At 38.5% G+C, this 27792-nt stretch overlaps 1 protein-coding gene across 3 annotated transcripts in view; it reads left to right on the forward strand.

Moving 5' to 3' along the window:
- The window catches only part of robo1 (roundabout guidance receptor 1), a 320732-nt gene that overhangs the window by 90313 nt on the left and 202627 nt on the right, over positions 1 to 27792 (forward strand). For 2 of the 3 annotated variants that reach the window (XM_023351205.1, XM_023351204.1), the window contains one exon: positions 17068 to 17157. The exons of the other annotated variant lie outside the window; for it this stretch is intronic. In XM_023351205.1, the coding sequence (XP_023206973.1) occupies positions 17068 to 17157 (90 nt within the window). The remainder of the gene's footprint in view (positions 1 to 17067; positions 17158 to 27792) is intronic. 3 annotated transcript variants of the gene reach the window in all.

The raw sequence follows: 27792 nt of genomic DNA on the forward strand, positions 1-27792 counted from the left end.
TTGGTTGTTTCTGATTGGGAGTGGTGCGTTTCTGCAGATGGCATCAGGACCACAAGGAGGAGGCAGAGGAACCTGATGTTGTTACAAATTATGTTTCATATTACACTGTAAACACACAGTTTTAATGAAAATATAGAAAAATACTTTTTTTTTTGTACCCCTCCAGGGGGTCTTTTGTGGGCTCTAGTGTCCCTTAAATGACAGTAGGCTGACAGGAAACGGGGAAGGAGAGAGGGGAAGACATGCGGCAAATATCGTCGGGTGTCGAACCTGTGTCGGCCGCATCAAGGACTGAAGGCCTCCAAATATGGGTCGCGCCAACCACTACGCCACTACGGCACGCCCCCAAAAAATACTTTTTAAACTTTACCTGCTGCAGCTTTAAGCACAAACAGACTTTGTTTTCATAGAAATGTATGAATGTGGATATGTAATCAATTATGAGTTTCCATTTTCTGCCTTTTCTCTTAAAGCTTTTTCCTTCCTGCCCACACGTCGCCCGCCTCACTTTTACAAGATCTTTTCACTGAAGTAGTCGGCTCAGGAATGGGCTAGCAGTGATTTTCCCAACAGATGTTTACCGCACTCAAAATTACGTCACAATTCGTCATTCATACATTAAAAATTATAGTATTGATGCATTAAAAAAATATAAGGCTGAATTTTTATGTGCAAAACCAAGTATTTGACTACAACCATTGCCCCACAGGAGGTTTTGTTTGTCCTGAGCTAGCCTTGTTACAGTGATGGATGAGGTGGATTATAAGACTTACAGCTGGTTTGCTCAGGGGATTTCACATGAAAATGACCTGCTGCCTCTCATATGCAGAAGTTTTACATGTTAACAGTGTATAAAAAGGTTTTTCTGTGCAAAATATACATTCATCTACTGTCTATACCTTCTTATCAACACACTAGTGGCTAGGTCTCACAGTCATCTCCATGTTTATGTGAATGTCTTGCAACATGTAGTTTGTGTGCTTAGCCTTTAAAACAATGACTCAACTTTTATGTTTTCTATTTTTGTGCAGCACACAGTTATTAATAACTTGGGCAATTTATTTCTTCTGAATATGAAGTCTTACGACCATCAGATGCCAACAGTGACACAAAAGTCTGATGTGGTTTAAGGGAAGGAATGATTACTAATGAGCATCATGCGGTTTGGGTCAGAGGCCAGACATCCTTAACCACAGACAGTCAGTCATCAGAAACCCAGGCCAAACCAAGAGAAGCTCAGAAGCATGTAGAACAATTATTACAGATGCCTCACTGTGTGTAAGGAATGCAGGATATTTTAAATAGGCCCCATGAGTATGAGGTCTAAATCTTTCTTCCTAAAAAGAAAAGGAAAAAAAGGTACACTGTCATTATTCGCATTCACCCAATCAGTGGTTAAAAATGGAATCGAGCAAAGATAGACTGATATTTTATTTTTGCTTGTGTGTCTCAACCTTTGGCAGTTTCTCTTTTCAAGCCTCTTGGAGGTGTGATTATCTTTTTAATTAGTTGCAAATCTCAATTATCGCTTGTCACACAAGGTCAGGGATAAGAGACCTGGGAAGGTCAGCCAGCCAGTCATGTAAGGGGAAGAGGTGGAGAAGTAATTGGAGTGCTCCAGTTTCCATATTAATTGAAAATTCATTCCCCCCTGACTGCTTTAAAATCAGGGTTCCTTAATTAATCACTGCAAACAGAAAAACAGGTGATATTAAGTCATGTTTTTTTATGTTTCACAAATTACTAGATCTACTAATGTGCTAAGATAGGTTGGTTTGTTTTGCTGTGACTGTTCCTGCACACAAAGTTGGATACGTTATTCATTTAATATGGGCAAGAAAGAGATAAAACTAATCAGTTTCTTACCAGAATAGGGAGCCAAAATCGTTTACATGTATATTTCACGTAGAGTTTCTAAATCAAACATTTCAGATTAAGTTACTATCCTGTAATCACAACTGAGCATTTGTAACCAAAATTCTTTAGCTTATAGTATTGCACTCTATTATTCCAACATAAATATTCACAACCGTCAAAGGGAGCAGTATTATAATGTTGTGAAGCTTAGCAGAAGGAAGTGACTTAGTCTGAAATGTTTAAGTTAACAACTTTGACTGAGATGTATAGGAAAACAGATTTGGCTCACTATTTGCAAAGAAACTACTCAACTTTGTCCCTTTCTCACTCCTAATTAATGCCTGAAAGACACTCAAGTGTTTATAAGTTAATTGACAACACATCTACAAACTATTTATTAGCCATTTATAAAGGGAGTCTTATTATGAAGTGGTACCAGAAGTTGCTGTACATAGCTTTTGTCGTCTCAATCTGTTGTCGCTCTTCTTCTCGGGTTGGCATGTATGCCAGCAAACCAATGTAAGCATTAAGGAATAAAAAAAAGGAATAAAGTGCAGTTTGTGAAACATGAGGTTCTGTGACATCTATTAAACATTTGGGTCACTTTTGATGCACTTGTTTTGTTTGGTTCATATGTTTTGGGATTAAAAGCATAACATTTACAGCCTTGTGCAAGGTACAACAAGGCATTACTGCATAACTTTACAATTTCATACATTTTTTTAAATAATTGAGCGCATGAAAATCTGGAGATGGAAGTTCATTTTTTATTCACAAACTCTAAAAGCCCTGAAGAGAGCAGATTATAAAACAAATTAATCAGAAAATAGGTTGGACTACCATCATTTATACCAACTTGAAGTGTTCAGCGTGTGGAAGTTAGTAAATCTTCATCATTGCAGACAGAATGTCTGCACAGCATAGCATGAGATTAAGTAACACTGACACTGGTTAAGTATCACTGGGTCGCTGCTGCTACATTTGTGTAGAACCTACATCAGTTCTGTAGTTTTTGGCTCATATAGGTGTGGTGCATGTTATATCTCAGGTGGACAATTTTGACTTAGCGCTGATGATCAAATTGTACTGAAGTATCGGTTTCTCAGAAAGGAACACAAGGCATTTTTTATTTACCAAAAGCAGAGTATCTACCAGCAGCATTAAAATGCAAGGCAGATGTCTGAAGATACTTTCTGAAATTCTTCTGGAAAGCCAAAGCAGGGAAAATCCAAACTCATCCTCAGACAGACAGTCTGCCGAGCTGAAGCAGCAAATCCTCACCATCCAACCACAGCTAAAAGCTAGCCTTACCATCCCAGACAAACATCTGCCTGGGTCTGCTTTCCTCTCACTCCACTGATGAGGTGGTAATTATAGGCAAGACCTCACACCTCTGGTGAGCAGAATAACTTGATGCTGAAGTCACTTTGTCATTTCTGTTGCCATATTTCCATAATTTTGCTGACCTGAGGGTTCATAGCACTTAAAAAGGTGGAGATGTATGAGCAAGGTCAGTATGCATCAGCAACATTCTTGCTTTGCTTGCTTAATTGTTCAACAACTAGATTTTATTGCATGAAGCAAACATTGTACAAATGTTTTTAATGCTTTTCATCCAGCCTGAAACCAAAGGAAGATTTAAAAACAAAAAAATTACCTCAGTGTCTATTTCTGTTGTGCTCTGCTGTCTGGATTGATGCAGTAGAGGCAGTAAGACCTTAGTGTGAAAACAATCCAGCTGCATCACTTGTTAGACATCGATGGAGAGGGTCTGTAAGTCAGCATCCCTTTACAGCTGGGAGAGCATTCACAAACATTTCAGTTTTTATGCAAAAGTATTACTAGCCTGGACTGTTTTCACATTTATCAACACTGCAACACCAGCCCCTGTTGGGTTTTATTGGGATTTTACGTGACAAACACAAAGTAACACATAACCATGACAATAAGGAACGTGATCATGATGGACCGACTTGGTTTTGTTCTGTGATATAAGCATGCTCTCTGCGCCTCCCGATTAGTTGCGAGGTCTAGACTGTATAGGATTGCCGGACAAGTGTGACAGAGTGATGTGATATAAAGTAAAGACAGCTGCAGGAGCCGCAGGAGTCTGTGGTACACAGCAGAAAAACAGCACAATCTTCCAAAGTCCATTTGATCTGAGAAGCATTGTATGTTGGCCAGCTTTTTCTCCTCAGCCTCCTCCCTGACATGTCGGGTGTGCTTCTTGGTCTTCATGATTGATTTTAGTTAAAAGGGGGGTTAAGATGTAAAATTGACTATTTTTCCTTTATATCACTATATATTGTTATTCCCACATTGAAAACATACAAAAATGTAGCTCATCATACAAACTACTTCAGTCCAACGCTCCTAAGAGCGTTTGTAAATGGCATAATGAAGAGCATTGTTGTGATGATGTGCTGAAGGAATAGCTTCTTAAAGAGACAGAGGCCCAATTTCAAGGTATTAAATATCTGTTTAGCTATGTTTCAAATCATCGTTTTTCAAACCAGTATGTTAGGACAGTGATAATATTTAGAGAATTTTTATAACTAAAGGTAATATAGTTACTTGGTATAGTTACTTTATAACTTGTGGTATAAAAATGACTCTGTGCCTGGAAAATACATAAAACGTACCCATTAAAGTGACTAAGTTATAGACACCCTCACTCTGTTTACTCTCTCAAGCCAGTTTGTTGCACTTGTTTTTATTTAGGGCAATCAGTGCTAAGGAGGCTGAATACAAATACATGTTGCATTTTTCAGATAATAAAAAAAAAGCAATGTGACAACCAGGTATGTCTTATCTTTGACTTTAGAGTCATGAGTTGCTTTGTACAGAAAGCAATTTAGCAAACAGAAATCCCGGTAAAAGATGTTGAAGTTTGTGTTTTCTATGTTACAAACTGTGTGAATAGTTTGTAACATTGCACTGGAACTGTTGCTGAACTTTAAAATATAAAAATTCAGCATAACAAGAAATAACTACCTTACAGTCATTGGGTTATTCAGAGCTGTAGCTTCAATTGAACTGATTCCAAATATTTTTTCATATTTATATATTTTTGAACTCAGATTTTTGTAGCATTACTGTGAGTTGGAAATAGCAAAAGAGTTTAGAAATTGCTGCAGACCACATGAAGGCACTGTTGGACATAATACCACTAACTTAGGCTTTGAGAAGTGTTCCCACTCCACCGCCCTATGAGCCCTCTTGACTATGTTTTTTTTTCTTGTTTTTTTTCCCCCCATAATTTATGTATTTGTGGCCATAGTAATTAAATTTTAAAAAATCTCAACATTTTGGAATTAAGATGCGCTTACATTTTTCCTGTTTTTCTGCCCGTTGTAAATTTAAAAATAACCCAAAAGATCCACACAGATTTAGCTGAATTTAACACGGTGCAGACTTGATGGAACGGAAAGCTGTGCGACGCCTAGACAGAAGGTGTGGAGAGTTGCACCTCGTCCCTCACTGCATTTCTCGCCTTTGTGAATTTACGACCTTCTCCTCACAGCGCCTGGCCCTCCGGTGTCTTGGCATTCCCATGTGTCATGTGACACCACTTCTTTCCAGCCAGCAAAGTCATCAAAAGCCAGGCCTGAGGCTTTCCTCTCCGGGGTTTATTTAACACTGAACGCATAATACTGCTTATTGTATGATGAAGCAATAAAAAAAATTCTAATACTATAAGGAGCTTTGCTTCTTGTAACTAAGAAGCAGATACAAAAGTTCATCTTTTTCCGTTTAATTCAATTGCTGTGGATTGACATCTAGAAGAAAATTGTACATTTTCTTTCCAAGAATGTTTTGTTGATGCAACATCCATGCAAACTGCTTTGGTTTCTTTGACATGAATGAATAATAATTATAATAAGAGTGAGAAATGTAATAACTAGGGGGTAGAGTAGATGCAGCACTGGTCAGAAATTCAAATGCACACATCGTATGCATGAATAGCTTATTTTGGGATGTTAATCATTCATTTGAACTGATCTTTTTCCAGGGTGGAATAATACATGAATACATTTTAGGTGCACAAATTTGAATTAATTGTGTTTTTTTTATTGCACTCCACATACACTCTAAATAATTCAAGCTCATATATAAATATATATCCAGCAATGTTCAGTGACACAATTTTATGTTGCCATCAGTAGCGTTGCCAGGGACAACCAGCAGTAAGAGAAACTAATGAAGATTTTAAAGAATATTATTCCAGTCAGAATACATGGAGAGACCTAATTGAAGGTGTTTTCCAACCTGATAGTTCCGTAGACCTAGTTTGGTTGGGGACTAAACTTGTTACATTTTCAGTTGGTGCAGTTCGCTTTCACACTGCAATACTGTCAAACGAACCAAACCCTTTGAACAACCTGTTCTCCCTCTCTCCTGTGGAGGAGGTGCACCAAGAGACATTGGAAAAAAACAACATGAAAAGTTTTAAAGAAGACACTGAGTTCAACTTCTTTCTTCACAAAATGTAAAAAAAGGTAATAGTGTCAGATTTTAGTGATTGTAGGATTTCCCTTTAGTCTTTGGTAAAAAGGCCATTTCTTTGAGTTGTAACCATGCAGAATTCTCTGAATTATTATCCACTTCCTGCTTTTGGAACCGTCTCCGGTCCACTTGATATTCACATTTGCAATCAAACCCCATCAGCATTCACTTCAACCGAACTAAGACCTTGGTTTTTAGGCGGACCAGAGTTTGCTTTTTTGGTCCATGTCAGAGTTTGATTGCACATTCACACCTCACCAAACTGACTAAAGTTGGATTAAAGCGGACTAACAGTGCTGGAGTGATTGCACACTAAGTAACTCTCATAGGTCTCACTTTATTTTTTTTGGTGAAGCAGCTCCAAGGTAACTGGTAAACCAAAAATAAATGAATCTGCTGCATATTACCAAATAAAGTTATGGTAATTAAGAAGATATACCTTGCAAGCAAGACAGCCTAGCATAAAAATGTAAGTAAATTGATTAATCAGTAACTGATAGCTGTATGTAACAATATGGAAATAATTTAGTCCTGACAGTCAATAATAAAAAGCAGTTCACATTCAGATCTTTTGTTTGGTGTGTGTGCAGCCATCATAAAGCCAGTCAGATGTTTGACCAGTTAACTTATCATTAATCATGAAATAATTTGTAATGGATTGATTTCGGGCTCCGACCCGGTTTTTTAGTATAGTTCACAACTTGTCAACAGGGCTGGGTTTGGGACCATTCCAGTCTTCTTTTCTCCATTCAGAGATTGATTTGTGTCTAGTTATGTGTGAACACCCAGCTGTGTCCAGCTTTCAGCCATTTAGCAGCTGCACATTATACTCAGGCTTAAAGTTGTTTATTTTTGAACAGTTCTGCTTTCTCTGTCTGCCTTCTCTAAGTTCATAATAATAATAAACTTCTCTCTCACTCTGGAGGCATCCACCGGCATTTTTAGGATCTTCCAATTTATGAACCTTTGAGGTTGGTGTGTTGTTCTTAAACATTGGGACTGATTTTCCTTGGCATGAGCGTAACGACTTGGATCAGATCTCTGACTGTCAGAAGCAACTGGGTCTTCCCAAAAAAACATATCAGAACTGGTTTTGGAAGAATTACACTGTGCTTCCTGAATGGCTACCCCAGAGCCCTGACCTCAATCCAAATGAAATTTTGCGGACAATCTTTATCCAGTTCTGATGGGAGGAGTATTTAAACATCCACCTAATTCTATTTTTTTTAAATTTTGGTTATTTTATCTTTTTTTTCTGGGTAAAGAAAATGTTTTAAATTTATTTTAAAAGAAAAATCAGCGTTTATGTTCACGACAAGTGCACATAAAGTTCTTACCGTCACTGCATATGTACGTGCTTGATCCTTAATTGTAAAAGTTCTCTAGGTATTTATTTGCAAATGTGTAATAAAACACTGAACATCTTACAGCCTGTAATTATGTCGTCATCTAATCGCCATGGGGCGAGTTCTCAGGTGGAAACAAGCTTTGATTTAATGAGGTAATGGTTTGATGAATCACAGAAAAAAAGAATATTGTAGGTGTTTTTGAGGACATAATTTTATGTTGTGCAACATAAATTAACTACCTCCTTTAGCGGGAAGATGTGCGGGTTTTTTTTTTTTTGTTTTTGTTTTTCCATTTACATCAAAACTCCTGAACACCAATTTGAATTCCACAGGTAAAATGAATGGCTTAACCTGTCAGGCACAGCGGACAATCTGTTATGACATAGTGAATCTTAATCCAGACTTCATCTTTAAGTATTTTGACTTGAACACCTGCCTCAGGTGAAATGTCTGCATTTTCCTCCCGCGAGACCATTTTGCTTTTGACAACCTAATGAATTTCCTTTCTTGACATTTTAACAGATCGTTTGTCTGTCTTTTTACACAGCACAACTTTCCTGTCAATGCCAACTGCTCTCCATCAAGACTATGAATGGGTCTAATCTCGCATGGCTTAAAAACTACTTCTCCTAAATTCCTTTCCAATGACCTATGTGGTGTTTGAAACTGTGATCCCTTGGATTTATCAACCAAAGAGCGGTGGAGATGTTTGAAAACTGCCTGGGAGTTACAGTCCAATGAGACGTAGACCAAAATCAAACCCCTTCCACACTACGACTGACTCCCACATCTGCAACAAGTTACTACAAAACGAGTGAGACCTTTCGTGTTAGTCATTGTGGTCTCACCGACTCTTTTGCATATCGCTAGATGACAGCAACCAGAATCCCGACTCTGCTACCAAACATGCTTGTGCGTTATCTGATTTTAGAGTCTGCAGAGATGCTGGCTGCATGCCTGCAGTGCTCTTACCGCTCGTCTTCGCGTTCCAGAGCTCTATTTTCATGTCTTCTAATCAGAACTCAGCCCACTGGGGAGCGTAAGTCGGTTTATCTGCTTTCTGTCATTGGGCTGTGAATGGTTTAGCAAATTAGCATACCCGTTTCTCTCTGATGAGCACCGATCCGTGATGGAACGAGTGTTTACCCATACAGGCGGGAACGTGAGGCTGCTGACAACAGATAGCGCTTGTTGTTTGTTCAGTTTGCCGAGCTTCAGATCAGATGGCGACTGAACTGTAACAGCAGCAATCACGGGCAAATTTAAAATAATCCTCACTTTGAAGATACTGCTTAAGCTTCTGTGTGTGAGATAGGCAATATTACAAGGTAGACGATGAAGAAAAAGTGCCAAGCAATGCTCTTCAATAGCTAAGGAGAGGTAATTGCATGTCAGTAGCAGGAGGTATTCAGGAAACATTATTCCAGAGCATGATGCATCGTTCTGTTTTCTCACCTTGTTTTCACCATAACACAGCTAGGAACAGATTAATAGGCGTGCGTAGTCGGAGCTGAAAGGTCTGTCATAACATCAAAGTTTGATCTTTTACTCCGTTTTGATCTTTAATTAAAAAGTCCCATCAATTACCTTGACATAAAATAATTCTACAAACAGCCACGAGGCATTCACGTTATCTAAGGCCAGTGGCAAACAGGGATTTATAAAGAGCCATTAAAGGAGCGCTATTATGTATTTTCCAGGCACGTAGTGACATTTTTTAACACAATCAAGCAACTGTGTCACCTTCAGTTGTTACAAAAATGCTGTATATATAAAAAGCTAAAAATTTGTGTCAATTGACGATGTTAAATCTTATCATCAATTTTTTGAAAATTTGATGGTAAAATTGGACCTCTGTCTCTTTAAGAATCTCCTGCTCTTTTTTTGTGAGGAGTCATAAACTATTTATGGAAAGAGCCAAAGCAACGCTGTGCTTCATGAGAGCACATATTAAAACAGAGTTCAACTAATATAAAGTAAGGCAAAAATGATTACAGGGTCATTATCCATTTTAACAATTTAAAAGGTTAGCATGGCAAGCATCACAAAAAACACTCAGTGTGTATTTTCAAGAGAACGTGCATCTTGACAGTGACACATTGGAAGCTTAAAACGTTAAAACAAAGGAGCAACTTTGTTTTCTTCAGGTTCAGCCTTATCAGCAGGTGCTGAAAGTATCACTCTCTCTTGCTCATTTGCAGACAACTAATCACAGACATGTCTCAACTTAAAATTTGCACTTTTCTTTTACACATTTCTTCTTTCATCTCTGTTTCCATAGACTTAATTTTTAGGCACCTTATTGATACCAGAAGTAGATGTGGTTCCTTTACTGATTAGAAACAAATCAAATGGCTGAAGCTCTTATCCTAGTCAACAGCCTCTTTATATGTGCATCTTCACTTGAATTTGAACTTCATACTTCTGCTTAAAAACTCACCTTTAAAAACAGTTAACATTTTTGTCCAAAACGCCTCCACAGATTTTGTGGTCTCTGATTTTCACTGAATGTTTTCGTTTAGTGCACATGCCTAATGGAGAAAGCAAAATAGAATGAATAGGTTACCTCTAACTTGGCATTATTATTCTGTAACATTGCTATAACTTGCTTTCTACTTTTTTTCTACCATTTTGCAGACACACAATTTCCCTTATAGAATATTCTGTTTCCTCTTGATTATTTTAAAAAAATTCAAGTGCCAACAGCCATCACTGACTCAAACAGCCAGCATGAATATCATGACTCTTGTGTGAAACATTTGGAAGAAGCAGATTTCAGAGCAAGAGGAAGTCATGGAAGGTCAGAAGTCTGACAGCTGCAGGGCTGAGGACTCAGACAATCTGGATCTGAGTCACGACTCTGATCATCAGATACAGGAGCAAACCTTGACACAATAAACAAGTCAGCTAACTGCTAACAGAACTTGCTTATAACCTTTTAATACAACCTAATTTCAGAAATCTTGAAGTGACATTTCAGGAAAATCTATAACTTATTTTCTTTCTTTGCTTTACTTTTTTAAAACTTACTTAAACAATAAGTTTATTTAGAAAAATGGTTATTTTTTAACACATAAAAACAATATGAACCTATAATCTACTATACCTTCATCGCTGCGAAAAAAAAATTTGGTCTAGACCAATTTGAAATAAGACAAATTGATTTTGCCTTTAAAATAAGGCAAAACTATCTTACAGGCATTTTTTAATATTGTGATTGTTATTTTTTAAGTATAATTATCGTTTTTATCGTCTCTTTACTTTTCAGTTTGCTTCTCGAGCTTTCAACGAAAAGCATTATGTCATCAGCATATTGCCAATCGGTACCGACACTTTGTAGGCTTTGAACTTGGTCAAGATGGCTGTTTCGAAACAAACATGAGAGTGTTTAAGTTCTGAGTGAATATTAAAACACGTTACATGATGAAAAGCTGCAGAAACATCACATTATTGGAAACTTCTCAGACGTTCTCCCACTTCACAGCGCTCAGTGGGGATAAAACTGCACTGGAAGCAGCTGCGGCAGTCACGGCGCGAGCTGCTTACACGGCAGTGACAGACTGCACAGAAGTTCACTCTAGCAACCATGCAATATTTAGCGCCCTCACAGCCAATCAGCACAATTTGTCCTGAAGCTGTCCCACTGTTTTTCTTTTTGTGGTTGGCTGCTGATCTCCCTCCAAGCAGATCTATCAGCATGCAAATTGACACTTTTTTTCCCTCATCCACCCATCACCCCACCAACCCCCCTGAACATTTGCACTTTTATTTAACCACAAAAACCAATCAACCATTCAAAAATGAATCACATTCCAACCCCCAGAGGAATGACGTACCTGTATTTACTGTGGGTTTTGTAACCAACGAGATAATGTTTGGGAAGAGATTAAACACACAAAAGTGCAATGTAGCTGTCAACACCAGAATCTGTGCACATGCATTCACTCACAAACTTGCGAGTCTGATCAAACTGAAGAACTGTTTATTATTTCACTGATGATCCCTCCAGCTGGAGTTATGAAACTTTGACTGGAAAAGGACATCGGAGGATTATGTGAAAAATATCAGCTGTTGGTAACACTTTGTATTTCAGTTCATACTGGAGAACTGACTGTCTAAATACGGCGCTTAGTCAGACAAGGCTAAACTTTTAACCAGCCAATGAAAACATGACAGCTGCAATGGACTGAAGAGCTTTCCTCTGCAAAGCTTATGGACACTTCTAAAAACAAAATGGTTTGCAATGTAAAGGTGTCCAAGAAAGCAGATTTTGGAATAGATCCAGTCGCTGATACCAATACTTTTTATTAAGTTTGATATATCATCAAACTTCTGACTTTTAAAATTCCTGGTAGTTTTTCCTTTGGATTATTTTGTTCACATCTAAAACAATATTTTGAGAAAGTTTATAGGTCTGTACAAAATACTTTAAAAAGCATGATTTGTTTCCATTTTTCTTTTTAAGTTTTTAGAAAAATATAAATTGAGAGCAAATCAAAACAAAAAATCTTTTTTGTGGTAGTTGAGAGTTGAATACAAAAAAATAGTCAAGGTTTAATCTGAAGCCAAGTTATTGATCTTACCACACTAATATCGATTCGATTCTGATATCGACTTAGTACCGATACTGTCGATATTTTGGATTGACCTGCAGTAATGTTTTCTGTGTGATTTAATGTGGCAACCAGTTGAGCTTCAGGTGATACATGGGGTAGTGGAGGTAAGACGACACTTTATGTTGAATCTGCTATGTTTGAATATTTACATTTAAATAATTATGTACATTTATTTATTTAGATGTATCTGCATCTATATTCTCTGCCTAACGTTTTGCTGACAATCATGTGATTCACTGTATATAATTTGTAAGATGTATTTTATTACATTTATATACTTTTATATCTGTAACTTGATTCTTTTTTATCAGGTCTTTTTTTTGTTCCTACCCACAACTACTTATGAGAATGAAGTAAAAAAAAAAAATGGCGCTACACAGCAGCAAATGGGATAAAGAAGTTTTGGAAAAACGTAGAAGCAAGTGATGTCATCTCATTGTTTTTACTAGTATTGTGCAAAACGTTTCTTCAAGAAGCAGATTAAATTAAATGTATGCTGACACAAACAGCGGATAGGAGCGATTTGCACTTATTTTTTCACTTGAGTTGCTGTTATTCTCTCTGCAGCCATAAAAACAAAACATTTTTAAATCATCCTTTCAATTATCCCAGAACTTAAGGCCCTAATCTTATGAGGCACTGCTCTAAACTGTGAATTACTGTGCAGTGTTTTTCCGTTGCTGTGTGGACATTAATAGGATGTATAAATATTTCTGACTTAAATTTATGTTTGTCAAGTACACTCTATCCTCACTGACATAGCAGTGACCGTGTGTGTAAATTAAAATCTAAATATCACGCATAAATTCTGTCTGTTAGCACTAAAGTTGTTAGATTGGATTTATTTTAGAGGTTACAGACACAACCAGGTTTTTAAGCTTTGTCTTTGTGCTACTTCATGTACTAAGTGCTTATTGGGTGTATTAGTACTATTAGGAGGACTGAGTAAAACCCCATTAGTCATGCAAGGAAAAAAATAAATAAAAAAAGAACGTAATCAAAATGTAAATGAATGCAATGGAGTTATGAAAACACAGAAAGCAGACCCTCCAATCTGTGTTCCATTTTTGTCCATCCAACACAATGCTAAAGTGTTAAGCATTTAATTCTCTTTGCGAGCTTTACAGTTTATATGTAGAGGTGAAAATAGTAAATAAAAGATCTAAAATTGTTTAATCAGATTAAGCAGTTCTGCTAGTTGTTTTCCTCTTGACGGCGGATCGTAAAACTGGTGTTAAATCAGCACATTTTCCAGGAAATCAATTCTCTCTGGATCTCTGGAAATGCTCAAGGTCTCTCGCCTCTTGGTCAGAGTGTGTGAAAGGACGCTTGTCCTGCAGCGAATAATCGGATGGATTTGTTAACAGGCCTTGGCGTCTGTATCCCCAATGTCACCATTTCAGACTCATCCATCTTCTTTATGTGCTGCCTGGGTCACGATGATGCTGCCTTTCACAAGATTACAACGAAACAACCAAACCTCGTCGTATTCTCCTTTCATATCCTAAACATTAATTACTACATAATCAATAATTGTTTTTATTTGTTTTTGTTCGTTTTATCTTACCAGATTCAATCTGTTAATTGCTTGCTCGGTTTAGACAGTGTCAGTTTCTCCAAAAAGCCACTTCCAACCTGATCTAACTGCTGTACACTGTAAAAACAGAGCGCACTGTGAATTTTTCTGTGACAAAAGAAAGACTCGTGATTGGAAGGGTGAGGGGGCTGTAGGGTATGACACTCTCTCAAGTCTGAGGGGAGACTCTGGGGAGCAGGAGGACAAAGAATGGGGCCAAGCCTGCTATTGTATCTCTTCTATAAGTAGTCAGTTATTTGCACATGTGTCACACTAATTAACCAGCAGGGGACCCTGATGTTGGGTGAGTTCTTGAGGCTGGAGAGGAAATATTGAGGTAACACTGTGGTCCTTGGTTGTCCTGACGCCCCTGGGGCAGCTGGGTACGCCACCTGTTAATGAACTCTGAAGTGGTCTCTAATTGGCCTGCTGACTGCAGACCACCCAGGGAAATCAGAGTTCACATGAAGACAGCTGATGAGGCTGCTGTGCAAACAGTATACAAAATTTCTTATGAAAAAGGTATAAAAAAATTCTCTTGATAAATTGTTTAATAAATCACAAAGTACAAGGAAAATTTGAATAAATGTTGGAAATGTCATCGTTTTCCTTAAAAACATACAATTTCTAACTGGGTAAAGACCAGCCCCTTGTTCTACACTTCACTTCGGCTATAGACAAACGATAGCTTGCTGGAGGAGTGGACTTTGTTGAAGTTTGACATTTTACCTGATCGCTAACATTAGACCGTAATGTATGTAAGCTATTAATGTTAAATCAATATTTGGAAACGTTGCCAACACGGACTGAACGGCTGAGTTCCCTTTCTACCACAACAGTACAGAAAATCAACGTCATCATTCATAAATTCTCCTTTTGTTTGTTGATTGCCCTGGGATTTCTCCCATTGATCTGGGGAAAGGTACAAATCTCAGACCAAACTCTGAAGGGAGATGAGAATCAAGCTGAATTGCATTGGAAGGCAATGAACAGGCGAAACATTTTTTTTTTGGACAATTTGATAAAAATGAAAAATGAGAAAAATCTAATAGAAATGATGCTGAAAGCAACTAACCAAAAAGCAAATCAAACTTTTCCGTTTATTGCTACACATTGTTGAATATTATTTTGCCAAATATGTTGTCAGTTTTTGTCCCAACAAACTACAAACACTAAAACCACTGACAAACGGTTCTATTGAGCCATTGGTGTCAGAAGGTGAGTCTCATTGTTGATGTGCTTGTCTGTGTTAAAGATGTCATGCATGCTACCATCTCATGTGTGAACCTTCACATTGTTCACGTGTCGTACTCATTAGAGGAATAGTTCACAAATCTTAGGAGGTTGTGTCTAAAGCTGGTCATATTAAACCCGCTGTAGATAAAGTAACTCTTTCAGTCCCTTAATTTGGTATAAATTCAGATTGGCTCGTTGCTGAAGCTAAAGCTAGCTGCCAGTGGGAGTTGTGCCGACACCAAAGCAAACCATCTTAAAATGAATCCAATCTCATCACTGTTGATTATTATCATAAGCCTGAAGTGCTGTAATATTGTTAGCTTCAAGTTGTTTTAGCAGTTAGCCTTTAGCAGGACTAACTAGCCCTCTGTCGTTTCTGTCCAATTCGAATATATAACTGACTTCAGTATGTATAAACTGTGTTTGGATTGAACTCCTATTTACTCTTTTAAGATTTGATTGGTTTGCTTTCGTCTTGGCCTCTCTCTGGCTAATTGTTAGCTTCAGTTTGGGACAAGCTAATTAGGATTCAAGCTATTTATGTCGTAAGGGAAGGATTTGCTGAAGGTAATGTACTATTATTAGCTGCTCATAACCTTCTCAGGAAACATCCTGAGCTATTCCTTAAACCTGCATGCATATCCGTGTGATTTTCAGTCTCTGGACTCCTGCAGTGATGCCAGTCAGATACTGCTCTGTGGGTAAACAGATTATATGAGAAGAGCTAGATAATAAGTTTTGCTCGACATGCAGCCGTTTTAATGTCAGTTTAATTGCAGCACTACAGGCACACAGACAACATAATCACAGTATGGGAGATGGGGGTTTTTTGTGTGGGGGGGGAGCTTTTTACTATGATTACTGTTTTTATGTTGTCTTTGTGCTTAAGAAAACCTGCTCCGCTCTTGTTGGCAATTTTCTAATGGTGGCAGGAGCCAGCAAAATGACAAGTCACCTTCCTCTTCACACTTTAGCGATCTAAAGTACTCTCCAATGAACAATTCTGTCTGGCCGTCTGCTGCTTGTCCGCAGCAAAGCCAGATCTCATTTAGGAAATAGATACTTCCGACAGACTGCCAGTCACTAAGCCGAAGGGGCTAGCTGATTAAGATTCCTCTTATCTCCCCGCCCTAACCGCCCAGCCCCATATTAACCCGCTGTCAGCGGCACACAATGAGAACGGGCACGGCTCAGTCTGATTTATTTCACGTGGAGCCATCATAAGGGCACAGTTGGCCTCCTGTGTCCTCGATGAGCAGCACACGCCCAGACCCTCGTGGCCCTTTCTTTATCGCCCCTGAGCCCCTCCTCACCGTCCCGCCCTCACACCGCCTGTCTGACACACTCAACCTGTCAATCTGAAGGCGGCACACGCACAGAGATAAAGGTGGAATCAAAAGGAACTGATTAGCAATTAACGCCGGATCGGGGTATTTGCACTGTGAATGCATGCACAGTGTGTGTGCGTGCGTAAAGATTGGCATTGTCAATCACGGAGAGTGTGTTCTGACTCCCACTCCCCCCTCGCCTCATCCTGTCTATGTGCTCCTTTGGGGTGCAGCCACTTCTGGCTATTGAGATGGTTGAGATGACTCTGTTTAACACTCAGAGTCCCACACAAGATCAACTCAGGACAAGCTCACGCTGAGCGCAGAGAAAGGACCACATCCACACTTTAATCTGAAGGATTCGTATGCATAAACTGATTGAAAAGTTGAAGGATTGCAGACGTGTTTTTTTTTTTTCTTTCTGGAGATGTGTATGTTTGAATACTGTAGACTGGCTTTACAAAAACGGAGCCTTGTACTTCTGAGCATGTTTGCCGTCTGCCTCCATGGAAACGTAGGACTGGAGGTTTGGGCCGCGGGTGTGGAGAGTGGGCGGAATGTGTCCAGTTTTTCAGTCCCTGTGGTGTTATTGTTGACAGAGACTGGAGTCGCTCAGGACGGTGCCGGCGAAGGGGCAACAGCGGCTCCTGCCTCCGAAACTGAAGACGACAACTCTTTGGGCTACACAGGTACCGCTGTGCTGCTTTGCTTGATGTTCAAAGAAAACAGGGACCCCTGAAATGTGTTTCAGTTTGTTGCTTCGCTTTTTGTAAGAAGCACACTAAATCAGAGCAATGTTTGAGCTTAGATAATATAAACTGAAGGTGTGTCACGTTTTTTTACATCAGAATACCTTTTGTTACCATCATGACTTTTATATAAAATTATATGTGGAGGTTTATAGTTTGTCAGCCTAATTTAAGATTACAGATTTCTTTAGCCAGAAGGAAATGTATCCTGAAAAGTTGACTTAGAGAAAGCTAAGTGTGCTAAACATTTCCAAAGTTAGCTGAAAAACCAATTAGCTCCACTTTTAACAGATTAGCAGAAGTGTGCTCACCACTGACAACTTCTCTTACATGCTTTTAAATATGATAAACAAGTTTTAGTAGTTTTTTATGTTATGCTATGTGTTGCAGTGTAGATATTGAAGCTTTAAAAGGTGACCATTTCTTATGTTATGTTAAAATGAATGGTAAATTGGAACAACACATTTTATGATAAGTTCATTTGAGTCTGTTGCTGCTTCTTACACGTTTTTGTTCTAGTGAATCCATTTTGTGAAAGGTTTAGTGGTTCAGTAGATGTTTTTATCTAATAGACACCAAAGCTCTGTTGTGAACAGTTAAGCTGAAAACAATTTTACCCAAATGAATCACTGGCACACATTGTGACCATATCCTGATGCTTTGCACATTTCCACATTTAATCATATTACAACCACATCGATTTTTTTTTGATAGGCAAACACAAAGTAGTACATAATTAAAAAGTAAAGGAAAATGATATCCGTCACTTAGTGTGGCATATATAATCTTGAGTCCCTCATTTCCCTTTAATTGTACCCATTGAAAACAACCACCTTCACTAGGTAACAAACAGTGATTAAAGTCCAGCTGTTGTGTGAAGGCCTGAAGTGTTTGATACAGAACATGAGCGAACAAACAGCCCCATGAAGACCAAGGAACACAACACACAGGTCAAAGCCGGGGAGACATTTGAAGCTCTGTTAGATTACAAAATAAGAGCTCAAGCTTTGACCACAGTAGCTAATATTTAATCTATAATCTCAAAATGGAAACTGAATGCACAACCTGAAGTCCACCCAGACAAGCCAGGTTAGGAGAGTATTGATCAGAAATAAGCTCATGGGAACTCTGAAGGAGCTGGAGCTCAAATCGAAGAATCTGTCAACTGGACAGTTAGAAGTGCCTCACCACACAAATCTGTGTGACTTATATGAAAGTGTTAGTTGAAAGGAAGTGCTAAGACATGCTGTTTGCATTTTGCCACAACCCCCTATAGCAGACAGGGCCAACACGCTGAAGAAGATGTTCTGCTCAGATGAAACAATCCTGGATAAAAACTTGTTAGAGGCTTTAGAAGACTTGAGACGGCGAGAGAGAGAGAGAGAGAGAGAGAGAGAGAGACTTCAAAAGACTTTCAGCTGTAATTGCAATGAAAAGTAGTAGAACAAAGTCTTGTTCCAGGCTTTTGAATACAAGAGCTGGCAACAGTTTTCAGACTTTCATTCATAAAGCATTGACAACCATGTATCTTCCTTCCTCTGTATAATTCTGTATTACTTTGTGTTGGTCTATCGTATGAAATTATTCGAAATATATTGAAGTTTGTGATTGTAATGTGACAAAAAGTATGATTATAGTTAGTATAGTTTTTTTTTTGCAAGGCACTTTTGTGTTTCATTATAGTCTTAAAAGGTCTAGAAAACATGTGCCAAATTCAAGGTCAGGGGCCAAAATCAGCTTTCTATGTGGCCCTCTAGACTCCAAATTACATCAATAAGTCCCTCCAGTTTTTCAAAAATATTTAAATTTACACAAAATCAACAGATCCGCTCATTTTTAAAGTGTTTTATAAATAAAATTGACATTGACATTTATTTTTCTAAATTTACTGGAAATGTTTCTTAAAATTGGCCAAAAACATTAAGTTTTGCCGCAGCCATACTTGATGTCAAGTTACAGTCTGTGACCAATACGGCGATTAATAAAATGTCACGTTTAACATCATACAGTAGCACAAATATAGTAAAAATTCCTTACAAATATTTATAAATTAGCACCACGAAATCGGTTGTTTTGATTTTAAAACCCACAAAAACAATCACAAAATCCTGGATGGACTGACCAGTGTGAAAAGATGTGCAATAATATTTCATTTGAAGACACATTTTCTCAATGCTGAAACAAACAGCTATTTATTGATATATTTATTGGGTTTTAGCAATACATTCTGGCACAACCGCCCCTTTAAGAACATTCAGACTTTTGATATGGCACAAAATGAAAATGAGTTTCACACCCCTCAGACATCTCCCGGTTTTTTTTTTTTTTTGCATTAGTGACAGCAGGGACTAGTTAATATGGAATGTGTGAAAAAAATTCTGCATCTGGCTTAGGTCTGTGAAGTTCTCATTTTTGAAAGTGCTAATTTCTAGAAAGGCTTAGCACTTCTGCAGATGTGTCTCTGGAGACAACGAGGGTGAGTCGGGATGTTGGAAACAGGTTCTCACCCTAAAGAATCACTGGCATACATTAACGTGAGCACAAAGGACCTGAGTCTGCAGACGGCTGTGGACAGCATGTGTTTTCATTGAGAGTTTCTGGCCTCTTTCCATCACAATGAAAGGGGAAGGTGTTTTACCACAATGAGGAAGCCCACACCCCAAGGTGATTTACGGGACCTCGCACTGCCTCCAACAGAAAGAGGCAATCTAAATCTAAATGAACTCAGAGCACGTACAAGCGCCAGCTTTTTGTATAATTGCTTGACAGCATCAAAAGTAAAAAAAACAAAACAAATAAAAGATCTCCTATTACTGTAATTTCACAAGATCCAGCAATTCGAGCTGCCAATAGAAAGCCTAATTTAATTTAAACCCTTAAAAATGAAAACTACAGATAAATTCAAATATGACTGAGCAAAACCTGGTGGGTTTTTTTTTGTTGCCTGAGCCACATATATTCTTTATTTTCTGCAACTGTAGATATAAGTGGTGTGCTTCTGCATTTGCGTCATTAGCCTAATTTCTCATATCTCTATCATTAACCAACAACAGATCCAGCTTCTCTAAGTCATATGACACATTTTTTAATAACACTCAGATATAATTTCTGGCTTTTGAAGTGTTCCTGTTTTTCCACTCACAGCTTCAGTCCTTTTGTTAAAAAAAACAACCTTGAATGAGGTTTTTAGGATCAAAACATCATTTCTGACTTAATGCCCTCATGTTCATTTTAAGAATCATAAATTTGTCTAAGAGTTCATCTTTAATCTGGCCATTTAATCCCATCTGTGCAAGAAAATGAAGGCAATCGACCCGGTCCGGTCAGTGAATTGGAAATGAGACGAATGCGCCTTAATACATGCGTCTGATAGGCCGATGTGCTCTGCTGCCAGAGGCTCCATTTGTTGGAGGACGACTCGCTTGTTGGAATGCGCTGATAATCCTGACAGCTGACAGTTAAATCATTTAGAGCTCCTCCATGTTATTTGGTTTGTGTCCTTCATGGTTAAAGGTTTTACATCTATAAAATGATTCTTCTCTCCTGCACGACTTTTTGTTGTGGTCTTGCTAATCTGGCATTATTTTTATCAGAGATCCAATATTAATATCTATTATTATATTTATTATTATAGTAAAGCGATATAATAAAGCGACACTGTGCTTTATTATTTATTTGACATTATATTTGAAGTTAATAATTGCAGTTTCTGAATCATTTGAAAGAAGAGAAGTTGCAGTTTTCAGCCTGTTGTTTTGGTCAGCTTCAGTTTCTACTCCTTGTTGAACTTGCTGAGCTAAAGTTGTTTTTGCAGTGCATGTTTTGTCCAAGCTTGTGAAGATGTTGGTGTGTTTAAATGTGCTCTTCTGGTGCGGAATTCAGCATATCTAGGTCTGCGTTAAAAAAAATAAGAAAGAAATTGCGAAACGTTTTAAGTCAATTTAGTTTTTCTGTTTGGGGTCGCTCTCAGCGATTACAAAACCTCTTTCGTCTGTATCAGAAGTGGAAAAAGTGGATCGGTGCATCCCTATTCATTCTAAAACTAAAAACATGCGGCTAAGTTTTGGGGGGGTGGAAACTTGTAATTGTTTAATACCACTCATTTGGGACTAATACAGCCCACAGCGAATGTTATCACGCTGACCTAAAGTTTGCACTACATTAAAAGGGTTTTTATTGGTCCCCCTTCACACCGACTCCGAGCCAGCTCATAATTGTTTCCCAATATCAAAGAGCTCTGCGCAGAACTTCCCATTCATAATAAATGAGAGTGACCCATGTGAAGCGCGGTGGATTAGCAAGCCCTGCTCACATTTTTACACTTAAACTTTGCTGGCTGTCTCTTGGCAGGCAGGCGGGAAGGCACACGGGGGGCGGTGGGGAGACCAGCCCTTTGGTTCTTCTGCCTCGACATGAAAGGCCGAGTATTACTTCAGAGAGCACATCAGCGCCCGTATCCTCCCTCTCCTCTGACAGCTACCATCGCGCATGTGACACATCACAAAGGCACGGCAACTTCAGAGAAGCGGCTCTATTTGTCAGGCTGTGGAGATAAGGATATAGGGAGGAAGAGAGGGAAGCGAAGGTTGCCGCACTGTCATCTCGGATTGGCTCCAGAATAGACGGGGTCCAGACTGCTAAAAGCCGGATCAGAAGGAGGGATGTGCAAAGAAGGAGTGGAAGAAAATCAAGATTTATTGTAAGAAACTGGGAAGTGTCAAAGACATCACTCAGAGTCATGTGTTATTTTTTGGTTTGTTTTTTTTTTGGGTAGGAATAAAAGAGAGAACATTGGTAATACCACTTCTGAACTGAAGACCCTTTAGAAAGGTTTTATGTCACTTTTTCACATTTTTTCTGGCCACCTTTTGCCATAGTTCTAGGTGAAAGTGTTTTATGATCTGCCTTTAGCAGATCTGGGTGAAGTTGGCCCACCCTCCTTCTTCAAATTAAATGAAATTGGTGTTAAACGTTTGTGTTGGTTTGCGCAGCAAAAATTTCCCTTTGTGCCGCTATCATTTTCAAGATTAAAAAAAAAAATTCCAGAGGACCAGAGAACAACCTGCTGCCACCTCACATTAACAAAATCAAACTAAATTGATATAAATTAATTTCCCTGTTTGTGCCGCTGTCATTTTAAACATAATGTGTCCAGAGGTCATCAAAGGTCAACCAGCCAGTGCACATTTTCAAAATCATATGGGATATGGTGTCAATCAACTGTGCAATATTTGTGCTGGTTTGTGCAGCAGAAAAGTTCACCTGTGTTGCTATCATTTTAAAGATAATAAATGCTTCCAGAGGTCATCAAAGGTCAACGAGTTTATAAAATTTACAAAATCCTTCCTCCCCCTATATTAACATAGCCATATAAAATTGATATAAATTAACTGTCATAGGTTTATAATGGTTTGTGCAGCTAAAAAATGTCTGGTACAGCTTATTGACACCAAATTTGTTTAATTTTGTAAATGTGTGGGGGGGCTGGTTGACCTTTGATGACCTCTGGAAACGTTTAAAACAATAGGGGCATGAACAAAAATGTTTGCTGCACTAACCAGCCCAAACCTTTGATGGTGTCTGAAAACATTTATTTATATCTTTAAAAGAATAGCGGCACAAACAAAAACAAAAAAACAAAATTTTGGTTTTGTTTTTTTGTTTTTTTTTGGTTTTCAAATCAAAACCAAAACACCATTTTGGTTTTGATTTGAAGGTGAGGGGGCTAACTTCACTTCACTCAGCTCTTTATCTTGAAGTTTTTATCAGTTTATCTGCAAAATGGTTCCAACACCTTCTGATTGAAAAGAAAGTGTGTGTGGAAGTTTGTGTTCGGGGGCGTTGTCCTCCCGAGAAGGCAAACCTCCGCCCAGTTTTCTTCTAGTTTTGCGCGTTTGCAGTTTAATCCTGACACCTGTGAACAAACCTCTTCTGTTCACATCCTCGCCATAATATTTCCCTGGCACATTTCCAGGGCTAACTTTGTTTGTATCCATTACAGATCTCTGACCTCATTCTGCTTTGATGCCTGCAGGCTAAACAGCCCAATTCTCCCCTCTGTGGAATCCTGTGCAGTCATGTTGCCGCTGTGGTCTAAAAAGCAGCTCACATTTTGTGTCTTTGTCATCGTTCCAACTGCAGCATATTCAGGAAAACATCACCATGTTATAGCTTACTGTGTCTCTCTGTCAGGCGATAAAACTGATCCTGTCAAAATATTTAATATGGACCTCAAACACTAATATTTGGTTTGACAGCCTTCAATTTTGACTCTAGCACACATTCGCTGTAGCATTGTTTTGATGCCACAGCAAATGTCACAAGATTTATTTCTGTCCAGTTTTGCATTAATTTTTCATCAAGATCTGACATTGATGATGGGAGAGTCCCAAAGATTCTCATAGGCATTAAGGTCTGGACTCTGCATGTGTGAAAACGACGTCTCACACTCTGAACCATTCGTTCACTATTTTCAGGCTGATGAAGGTTGACATTGTCATCTCGGAATATCCCCATGTCCTCAGGGAAGAAACAATCCATTGATGGAATAACCTGGTCTTCAGGTAGAGAGCTGACCTCATAATGTTGCAAAGCTTTGACTTTACCAACTGTGTTATGGCAAACACTAGGTATCGTGTGTATATCACTTCATCTGCCTCTTTTCTTACCCTGATGCTTCCATCTCTCTGGAAGAGGGTAAGTCTGGACCACATGACCTTCTGATGTCACTTTAGAGTCCAGTCTTCATGCTCCTTTTGAAAATGTTACCCCTTTTCCCCAGTTAGCCTCAATGCAGAGGTCGCTTTAACGGAATATTTCCCTTATTTGACCGGTTATTTTTTTAAACGATGGGAAAATTTGAAGCCCGTCGGTCATTTGACAGATTCTAATTCACACCCTTGACTGGTGTGAATTATAGAGTTTACGCAAAGAGTTAATCGCAGAGGCAACTAAAATCAATTAATAAATAATATTTTAGGAGTATTATTTCATGGACACTGAGCTAAATGCGTCTTTCTGACCGGGAGCTGACAGCTTGTTGAAGAGTTATAGACCGGACGCTTTGGAGCGCGTCTAGTTCAGAGGACCAAACCTTTGGTAGAAGTGGCACATTTAATTCAAGTCTCCAGAGACCAGAGAAAACTAAAGAGATATTGTGTTAATCCATTTATATTCTAAACGGAGGAGCCGGCAGTTTATCTTGAGAAAATAAATGACGGTGCAGAAATTAATTAGACCGTAACATGCGCAGTGCAACGCACAACCAATGCGGACGCGGCTCCACCGCTGCGAAGAATTAAACTTAACTCACTCTGCGGTTTTAACAAATGGAGCTGGAAAACATGACCCTTCTGCACTCTGAAGGAGAGCGGCGCTCAGGAGGAGCGCGGCAGATGTAACATCTGTCTGTTTCGGGAAACAAAACCACGCAAAAAAATTTAATCCTCGTAAAAGCGCACGCCAGGACCGCACAGGGTAAAAAGCTCGCAGAGTTCAAGTGATCGGTTTGGATCCGACAGATCCAACTGACTGATGAACCAGCGCAGATTTCTCTATAGATGCAGCAAGGAGGAATTTGTGAGGCTCTGTGTGTTCAGACTGCAGCAGGTGAAGTGCTTGTAACTTAAGTGGAGTCGTTTAATTTAATTTATTATAAGTTATTGGAACCACACTCAGTGGTTTGTGTCACTAAGGAGAAATATTTAGGTGCATTTGTCTGCTTTATGTGTGTTGGGACCTGGATTCACAGTTCAACTAGGTGAATATTAACTAAATCACATAAAAATGCGGCTAAATAGCCTGTGTTAATATGATAATATTTTGACGGGAAAAATTAGTACATGACCGAATTTTAAAAATGCTGTCGGTCAAAATGATGGAGAACAAAAATGTCTAGCGCGACCTCTGCCTCAATGATTAGTTTTCTTATGGCTACCCAGCTGATTGGTCCCTTCACCAATCCCTCAAGTGTGGAAATGTTCTTACTTTGCCTATTAAACATTGCCATGAGTTCTTCTGTTGTTTTTCTTCAATTTGATGTCACCATAAGTGATCACAGATCATAGTCATTCAGGTATGAACAGACTAGAAATGCAGCAGTGGTGTTACATATTTCGTAAAATATTCTCTTTGCATTATCGGGCTTTCCTGTTTTGAAGTCTGGCGATGAGGCAATTGTCTTTTTAGCGCTGACAGGTTTATCATGAACGAGATTGAGAGCTCTGTTCTCCCATTATTTGCTGCTATCATCGCTAGGCCCTTACGTGTGGCCTTGAGTCTCTCCCTGCTGAAAACCAATTTCCTTGACAGCGTCACTCTTATTTACGTCGCCCCAAAGACGGAGCGCCAGCCCTTTATGTTACACATTTCATCTGCTTGGTCTTTGAGTTGAGAAAGAAGAAAAAGAAAATAATGATTGAGGAAGTAAAAAGATTCCTGCACTTTTAGCCAGATGTGATCTTACACATCATCTCCGTGTAGCTACAGGGTTCAAATCCCACAGCAACAACAGAGAAAGAGCCCCAGATTTGCCTTGAGGAGAGATTCACTGGAGATACAATTAGATGTAACCATGGCCTACATAATGCTTCCTTCCAGCTTTAGCTTTGCAGAGGTCAGTGGAGGATTTTTTTCCACTTTCCAATTTCTTGTCATCTCCCTAATCTGCCCTGCTTTACTATAGCCATACTCAAAGGAGCGGCTCTGCTGGCCATTCTTGTCAGGTCGGCAACTGGAGCGACGTGGTGAAGAGCCACTGGAGCAGAGGGTCCGACTTGAGACGCTTCAAATTACAATGACTGTGTGCCGAGAATTCAATTAGAATATTCAGTTTCACATCTCCAGTGTCCTCATGGTAATAGGCAGGAGTAGCGGATACAGTTTGGCTAAGTGCTAATAATCAGCTTTTCTTGCCCTGTCAAACACACTCAGCTTCATATTGAAAGAACTCGTGTTTTTCTATGTAAATGAGTTTTAAAGTTTGCTGTTTAACAACGGAGGAACTATTTATTCAAATTTATTTCATATTTCCATTTAACTACCTATAATAAGGGATTTTATGTATCATTAGCCTCACTACACCGAATAATAAAAGTATGCGGGACTGTGTCTTAAGTTTTAGTTTTGCTTGATCTACTAATTTTTCTAAATAATCTACTATTCTCAACTGTTTTTCCCCTCATAAAACCATTTTATCTTTTTATATATTTGCTTTTCGCTTAAAAGGGAAAAAAGAAATGTAAGCAAATTTTATTATTTGTAAGTTTACAAATGGCTAAATGGCATATTGACAAAGTGAAATGTGATGAGACTGAACTGGGAATGTTCAGTCTCATCATGAGGTGTCTATATGTCAATAGATATTAGTTTAGTCAGAGTGGAACTCTAAAGCAAAAATATCTTTCTGTTATATGGTTCGAATCATATTGTGATTATAAAGATGACCAGTATTTAGTAATTGCATGTGTTGCTTTGGAATTTTGTTGTTGTTAAAACCTGATTGAGACATTTACATTTTGAGCACCAATAAATGTGAGCTAATCTTTCAAATATGGGAAAAAAACATAAAACTGTGCAGGTAGATGATCTAATTTAGAGAACATTCATCAGCTTTTGGTTGATTTTTGCTCCGTTACATAGATCTTTACTGTTCACCTGCATTCTGCTGCTGCTGCTGTTCTTAAAAAATGTCCAGACCAGAAATCTCCTAACTTTATGTACATCTGTCCACTTTGGCCTTTGAAACCAGCTCAGACATTGCTTACATAGCATTTTTAAGGAGAATTGACATCAGTTTTGTTAGGAACAGACAAATAAATATGATGATGGAATTAAACTAATTGTGTACATAAGGTCTCATTTAATAAAAATCAAACCACTGTAAAAAAATAAAATAAAATCTTTATCACACCAAGAGGTTATTTTTCCTTATACCTGCGAAGTCTTCTAAACTCTACATATTTTCTCACTTGTGTTTCTTCTAACTGGTGATTTACATCTGCTCCCTTGCACAGATGCCTTAGCCTTCAGATCGTTTAGTTATCTTTATGAGCAAACACATAAAAATCCCCTGTAAGCTCACTAACAAACCCTCCCTGTTCAAATGACTGTAATAACTGTCAGCCAAAACGGATGGCTCGATGATCTGTGAAACCATTGCTTGTTTTATTGCTGATAATATGATTCATGCACAGACATGTTTTGTGTAAAGTTCTGCCTGAGCCAGAGTTAGGTCTGTTTGTCTAAGTTTCTGTGCTTAAAAGAGGGGAGTGGAGGCTCTACTTTACTTTTCTTCTGCTCAGGATCTTCAAAGAAATTAGGCACTAATGTTGGCTTTGAAGTGCCACTCGACTGCAGTTTTGATATTATATTGCTTTGTAGTTTATTGAAATGTTCATAACAGAACTATTCTAAGTGTTCAGTTAGTTTCCATGGTAATGGTAAGTGCCTTTGCCCATTAGCAGCTGGAATCAAACACAACAACTTTCCAGTTGCAAGACCCCAACTCTATTAACTGAGCCATGGTCCAGATTGAACTTCAGGTTATTATTTTGTTTGTATGGGATACTAATTCAC

The sequence above is a fragment of the Xiphophorus maculatus genome, chromosome 18 (assembly GCF_002775205.1).
Source record: "Xiphophorus maculatus strain JP 163 A chromosome 18, X_maculatus-5.0-male, whole genome shotgun sequence".
Classification (NCBI taxonomy): Eukaryota; Metazoa; Chordata; class Actinopteri; order Cyprinodontiformes; family Poeciliidae; genus Xiphophorus; species Xiphophorus maculatus.